The following is a 7890-nucleotide window of genomic DNA, read 5'->3' on the forward strand; positions in this document are numbered from 1 at the left end:
ATATATATATATATATATATAAAGTTTGCTTTTGGAATTGGATCTCAAAGTACATATAGAGCTATCAATAATAGTATGTAAATACTCGGTGTAAGTGTATGTATGATGAGTTCTAACATGTTTATATTTAAGCAAAATCATGAAACGTGCATGTTAGTGTCCCTTTGTCTTGACATCAAGTTAGAAACATTCACCACCATTGTATAAGTGGTGTCCTTCATTTCCAATCTTCTGTTAAAACACACTTAGCTATGAGAACTACTACAGTAGTGGAAATAAGTGAGGATTGGTGACATAAAGGATATCTGACCATAGAAAATCTGCTTCAGCAAATTCTGTGCAACCCATTTAAGTGTGGAAAAGTGGGTGTTAAAATGACTATTATTATTGAGTGAGAGAGCAGTGCATGCCATCAAAGTAACACTGGAGTACAAATATACAAAGCCCAATATACCCATATTGACTACCAGTCTGATAAGGGTACACCAGGAACATACATCACAACCATATGTGGACAACATAGTGATTTTTATTAAGATAAACAGCACATGACCTTGCAGGTGGGGCCCAATTAGAATTTTCTTCAGATTGAGTAGCCCATCCCACTCAAAAGGTCTCTGAATAAGGTTTGTTTAAGGATGATGATTCATTGTAAATTATAAAAACAAATAAAATCATGAATTAACTGTCAAGGTTTTAAGATTTTAATTTTAAAATCTTAGGAATTAATTCATAATTTGAGTTTAGAGATTATTTTTCATTGTAAATGTTGGTGTAGTAAATTCACTAAATACCTTGTATTTATTCCAACTCTCTCAGATTTCACTAAGGTCAACTTAGCTTTTTTTCCTTTCAGGGTTAATAAAATAAATTACCAATCCAGAGTGGTTGACTGACTAAAATATTTGTATTAGATAAGACTTGTTCATTTGTTTTATGTTCCTTTTGCAATGCTAGTATGGCTTATAAAGATCTATGCCATTGAGGTTTTACAGCTGGATGCCCTTCTGTTACTGACCTCTATCGGTTTCAGATAAGGGTCTCTTACTCTGCACATCTTTGAAGTACAAGACCAGTGTATGATTTATTGATAAAAGAAATAACAACAACATCAACACTTGTTGATTGCAATTTTCAGAAAAGCTGAAATGTAAACAAAACACATTCACTCACTCACACACATGACATGTAACATGTGTTGGGTAGTTTTAGACCTGACAAAGCCCATCCCTCACTAGGTCTGACTGCCAGATTTCTTTCAGAAGAGAGAAAATCAGAGACAGAAAGATTAAGAAACAGAGGAGAATTGACCCTATTACACTGGTACTTTAGTTATCAACCTCAAATTCATGAAAGCAAAGTTGACCTTGGCAGAATTTTAACTTGGCGCCTAGAGAGTCAGTTTGATTACCACAAAGTGATCTACCTGACAATCTAATTAATGACTCTGCTAATCAGCTGCCTGCACATACATATACAAAAGATGATTAAGTCTAAAAGTTTATAACCTTTTAAGTTGTCAACAGTCGTATCATTCTCCTTTGTCAGGGACTTAAATTTCTTTTCCCCGGTCTACATCTCTGTAAACTGGCATTAACTTCACTTCACCGTTGGGTGGTTAGTGTTACAGGTTTCAAATCTTGGCACAAGGCCAGCAAGTTTGAACTGGTAGTTATTTTATTGACCCTAAAAGGATGAAAGGCAAAGTCAACCTTGGGGATTAATGATATTAAATACTTCAGGTGAAAAAGAAGCAAAATAAAACCTCAAAAAATAATTGCAATAAAAATGTTCAGTTTTATCATAAACCAGAAAAAAGTAAAAAATAAATGCATATGATCATCATCATCACCATTAACATCTGTTCTCCATGCTTTGGTTGGAGATGGTTCAACAGGATCTGACAAGGCAGAGAGTTCTGTTATGCTCTACTGTCTGTTTTGATAGGGTTTCCTAAAACCAGCCAATCTAAAGAGTATACTGAGTACTTTTTTCATGGCACCAACAGTGGTGAGGTTGCTTCTTCACAAAACTTGCAAGACTAAAGAGTCTAAAGGGGTTCCAAGAGGCTCCTTTAACTGAAGAAAAATAGGAAAGAGAGAGAGAGAGGGAGTGATGATAGAATATAGAAAAATTAAGTTTAAAGTAACTATTTTTGTTGTGTTATGAAATGTTAGTTTATTTTTTTAATCTTTCTTTTTATGTATTTTATTATTCTCAGTTGGTCTGAATTGCAAGTCTGGCCTCCTGGGGTATTAGTTAAACATGTCAGAGGTTTGTTCCGAGCTGAAGGAATTAATATTACTGCTGAACCTGGTAATAGTATGCACAGTCGGTTTTATGTAAGTAGTTATTCTATTCTACACATTTACCCTTTTTATGTATGTATAAACTGTTTTGCTAATGTATAACTATAGAGAATATAGATGGTTGATTCAGTAAGTACTGGGCTTACTAGCTGATAGGCTAGTGGCTCAAGTCTCATCCCCAGCTCTACTTTTAGTTCACTGAACAGTGTACAGGTAGGAACAACTGACTGATTTGAACAGTGGCAGCCAGGTAATATTGGTTTCAAATTTTGTCACAAGGCCAGCAGTTTTGGGGCAGGGGTTAAGTTGATTACATCAATCCCAGTGTTCAGCTGGTGCTTATTTTATCAACCCCTGAAAGGATGAAAGGCAGTCGAATCTGGCAAGATTTGAACTGAGAATGTAAAGATAGGCAAAATACTTCTAAGCATTTTTGTCTAGCATACTTAATGATTCTGCCAGCTTGCTGCCTTGTAACCAGATAATATTAACAAGTATTTCATTAACTTATTAATGTTAGGTTTGTATGGGTGTGGCTACCCATGTACCAAGTCGGTCTCTAATTAGCCACTTCATAATCTAAAAATGTAAAACAAAATTTCTGTTGACAAGGTGTCTTAGCATCACTCAGTAAGACTGTTGTTAGCTGCTCACCAGTTATTTAAACCGGCCATATCCAGTCCAAATATTCTATCGATTTATGCTCAGACTGACTGGATTTGGCCTCTCACACCTACCCTATAATATCATTCTAAAATTAAATAATCACATCATCAAAATCTTGAAGTTACAAGATAATGCAAGATCAGTTCAAAACAATGTGAATGAATAAGCATTACATTTGACAATAATCTGAATGCTAAACTGTTAAAGCTCTATACATCCACACTTAGTTTACATCTGACGTCTGGACCCCACATCTTGTACAGAATATTGATCTAGTGGTAGCTGTTCAGAGACATACAACAAGGCAGATACCATATCACATATCTTGAATGTTTTGCTTCTCTGGATATTGACACTAAAATTTTAACATCTAGCAGGTGACTGGGAAGAAGCCCACAAGATTATTCACTGTCTTTCCAACAGCAACTTTGGCTGGCCACCTTTTTGAATTCAATTGATAAGTACCTATGACTTTTAGAAACCTTTTTCTATGCTGAGACCTATCAAAGCAAGGAATAAACTACCCACATCCATTGCTAACAGTCAGAACACTGCATTCTTCAAATGAAAATGCCAAAATAACAGGAAAATAAGAAAATTATATTTATCATTCCTAAAATACTATACTAGTATGATTTATGCATGCATGAAGTTCATGAAGAACAACATTTTTGTGTAGATATAAGGAGGCACTAACACACTGTGGCCTTCTGAATTTTCAGTCTGTAATTTCAAAGCGTTTCTAATCTAGCCCTAACTTAGATCAAGTCATTTCTCAGTATAGACTGCAGATACTGCAGTAGGCTGCTTACTAAGTATCACTGAAATTTTTTATGTCTTGTAATGCTGGTCAAATCATCTGAGAACCATTGATTTAGAAAGTAAATCATAGAAAGTGGAACACATTCAATGGCTTCAGTTGCTGATGTTAACTCATGAAAAACAAAGTATATGTACATATATATACAAAAACATTTAGCATATTATATTGTATTGATCATTTAACTGTATAATTGGTTCACATCAGTCTAGACAAAAATAAACTTATCTCTTTCTTTACTGTTCTTTCATTTTCCAGTTTCTTTTCCACTGGCCATTAAGAATTACCAATTATTTGCTGTTTCTGTCTTTCACTTTGGTGATTTACCAATTTGTACGGCTTCTCCTCTGTACAGAATGGAACCACATTGTATCACTAGCATTGATGCTTTTCTGCTGCGATTATACTTTATTCAAACTCTTCCGCGACCGAGTCATATTGACTAGCACATATAAAGATGAGGAAGAGAAGGGCGATAACTCTCACTAATCAACACAATTTGGAAGTGATATAATATGAAATATAAGAAGTCCACTTTAAACATTGGCCAGTCATAAAGAAAATCCTTCTCTGACTCAGTCTTCTTTTTCCCTCCTGGTTATAAAAAAGCTGTTTGAGGAAGAAAATAATTCCAGCAGCTAAATTGATTACCAATTTTTTTCTTTCTTTTCAAACTTTAAAATATCTCTTTCCAAGAGAATTCAATCCAGTTTCAAACAAAAAGGTTTTGAAAGAGCTTCTGAGGAAATCAATACTTTTAACCTTTTAACAGATTGTTGTGAAATGTAAAACAGTATCTTTTCCTTTCTTCCTGCTCTGCTAAATAAAATAAAAACCTAAATAATATGTGATATAGGGACCAAAAATATTTATATTTTTTAATACTTCTTTTATGAAGAAATCAATAAAAGCACTACACTCAGTCAACAAGTTTGTTTTTCTTTTCCGCCTTTTCGATTTTTGCTTTGTCTTCAGTATTGTACCTCATCGTCATCATTATATCTGCTTTTTCTATGTAGGTATACATTAAATGAAATTTCTGGAAGCAGATGTTAACAGGCAGGTGCCTTCCTGTCATCAACCCTACCTATTTTCACTTGTCTTCACAAAAAAAGCAATTCTTTGAATTACCACACCCCTCCCCATTGGACAAGGTAGTCCAGAAGATTACAAAGATTGGATGCTTTGCTATAATTTCAGCCTTTACCTCTTTGAGTCAGAGGATATTATCATAACATACAGTGTATCAAACATTTTTAGATTTGGCATAGCCCATCCCTCTCCTGGTTTGGCCACTGCTGATTTCTTCCAGATGGAGAGAAGGAGATAGAAAGAAAGAATAAGAGAAAGGAAAAGAATCAGCTCTAGTACACGACTGGTACATTTTGTGGACCCTGATAGAAGACAAAATTGACCTCATGGCATATGAACTCACTGCATAGAAGGCTGGAATGGTTATCATAAATCAATTAATTCAACTGATGCTTTAACAACTTTTATTCTCAGCCAAAATTAAGCACAGCAAAAAGGAGCTCAAGAAGAATTGTTACAGTAGTTTGTACAGCACCGTACAATGTCTTGGTGACACTCACTTGCTTCTAAAGACTGGATAGTCATAGCTGAAATATCTTTGGTCCTAAGTCACCTCAATCAGAAAAGACCAGGATCTTAACAAAATCTACTATCATTGCTACTTACTACTACTACTACTACTCTCATAGGATGAAAGTGGTGTTGGTTTTTTTCCTGAATGTAATTTTACCAAATTACATTCCCTTTACCATTGGTTGTTGGGTCATTCTTTCTCTTTTATATCTTGCTTTGCAGTCATCCCCAAATGTGACATCTGTTTTTCAGTGCAGCCTTCATCTATTCTATTTCTAATATATTATCAGACAATTGTGATCTGAAAATTGTTTAGCCCATGGTCAGCCCTGATCTAGAAAATCCATGATCAGACATTATGCCTATGTTTAATTTGTCCACCCCACCACTATAAATAGTGTGCCTAGAACTAGATAATCCAATGCATCATTTTTTTTTTTTTTGAAAGAATGTGATTTGAGGGAGATGTAATTATTATTTTAACAGATTGAGTCACCAAGTAGAAGCTTCTTGGCTCTTGTCAAAAATGTTACAGTGTGCTGAACAAGTATTTTGATACCATTTTGTCCTCTCCTCTACATCTCCCTACACAACCCTCTTCTGCTCATTACCTCCACCATCTTTCATTGTGTCTTACTCAGTCTTCCTGTTCCTCTTCTACTTCCTTCCACATTCATTTTCATCACTCCTCTCACCCTGTCATTTCCATCCTTCCTCATTTCTCTTCACAACATCCATTCACTGACTCAGTTTCTATCATTCTCAAAAATTCATTAATATATCTTACTGAGATGCTGTTTTACAATCAGATGCCCTTTCTGCCACTAATTCTCCTCTCCCAATAATATTTCACTCATCAATCAAACCATTCTCATTTCTTTTCTTAGTCTGCTCCATGTTCATTCCCCATGTCTCACTCCCATGGATTCCTTCTGCATGCAACTTCACCTTTTTCAACAGCAACAACTTTCTTTCTCATTAGTACACTTCTCCATTCTAAGAACTTTCATGTATATCTCACTCTAACCATTGCCACCAAATTTATTCCAGTTTCCAAAATATGTAAGCATTTACAAACTTCTTGCTCACTATCTAAGATGCCAAGTCTACCAAGTGGAATAGATATTTTCAGCAATATTATTATAAATTATGCTGTATCCAACTTCTTACACTGATGAATTGCACCATTCCTTGCTACCCATTTACTGGTAAATAGACATTACTTCATTTCTTTTCAATAAGAATAGGAGGATCAGTTCTCATGATCTTTGCTGGCTTTACAGATCATTGTGAATTAAATGCAGCTCAGAAATAACGGTACAGTTAAGAAGTTTGTTTCAAACATCCTGGTTTTCAACCCCACTGTACAGCCCCCCGGGCAAGTATGTGGGATCTGTCATGACCTTAAATCAAACTTTTCCTTCATTTGTTTTATGTCCATTTTTCCATGTTAGTATGGAATAGACATATATATTATTGAGATATTGTTTTACAGCCAGATGCCCTTATTGTCACTAAATGTTACTTGTTGTATGTGACCCTTTATTTTACATGTTTTGTTCAAAGGTGTGAAATGAGATGAGGATTTATTGAAAGGAGATGTGATAACAACACTCATAGTTAACAACTTTTGTAGAATACAAATCTAAGCAAGTGAATGCACACACACGCACGCTCACATACATACTGATATATATATATGGATTTCAGGGTGTACAGGAGGTTATGGCTTTGGCTCCAGAAATGAGATGGGGGACAAAGTTGCTGGAGTTTTGTGATGTGCATGGCTTACTGGTTTGCAATAATAACTTCAGGAAACCTACCAACTATTTCATCACTTATCAATCTAGTGGGTATACCAATCAGATCAACCAGACACAGGGATAGGTCTATGTTAGTAAATGCAAACTATTCCTCAGTGGAAGAATGTATAATGCAGCATAGATTAGTGGTTAGTGATCTCAGACTTAGGACCAGAAAGATCCAGAGACACAAGCTGATATGAAAAAGAAGGTTGTGGAAGCTCAAGGATCCTTCAAACTGGCATAGAGATGTTCTTAATGAAGTCTTTGCTGAGGAGGAGAGAGATAGAGATGTATGATGTAGAGGACAATTGGAAGTTTCAATAGGTGACAGACCAAATCTATGGTTGGAGCAAAGCTTCTTCCAGACCAAGGGTGACATGACAGTGGAACAGCAACATGGATAGGGCCATAACAGGGCTAGAAAGAATGGAAAAGATTGGGTAGCAAAGAATCGTTTCAAAAAGCTAAAAGGGAAGCTAGACGTCAAATTTACCTAGCTTGGGCAAAAGCAGAAAGAAAGCTGTTTACCAATGTCTTGCAATGTGAAAATCAGAGACATGAGGTGTTCCTGATTGCAAAACAGTGTGCCCGAGAGAAGTGTGTATGAATGGATAATAGTATGCTTGCACTTAGTGATTCAAACAAGAAAGAGGCATTGAAGGGTTACAATGTAAGGTTATTGAAT

The 7890-nt window shown here is 35.5% G+C and overlaps 1 protein-coding gene across 2 annotated transcripts in view; it reads left to right on the forward strand.

Moving 5' to 3' along the window:
• LOC106868002 (transmembrane protein 39A-A) overlaps window positions 1–4717 on the forward strand; it is a 55029-nt gene extending 50312 nt beyond the window's left edge. For both annotated transcript variants that reach the window (XM_052975712.1, XM_052975713.1), the window contains 2 exons: window positions 2222–2342; window positions 4054–4717. In XM_052975712.1, the coding sequence (XP_052831672.1) occupies window positions 2222–2342; window positions 4054–4284 (352 nt within the window). In that variant the 3' untranslated portion in view covers window positions 4285–4717. The remainder of the gene's footprint in view (window positions 1–2221; window positions 2343–4053) is intronic.
• Window positions 4718–7890: the final 3173 nt, after the last annotated feature.

The sequence above is a fragment of the Octopus bimaculoides genome, chromosome 22 (genome assembly GCF_001194135.2).
Source record: "Octopus bimaculoides isolate UCB-OBI-ISO-001 chromosome 22, ASM119413v2, whole genome shotgun sequence".
In the NCBI taxonomy this organism is placed as follows: Eukaryota; Metazoa; Mollusca; class Cephalopoda; order Octopoda; family Octopodidae; genus Octopus; species Octopus bimaculoides.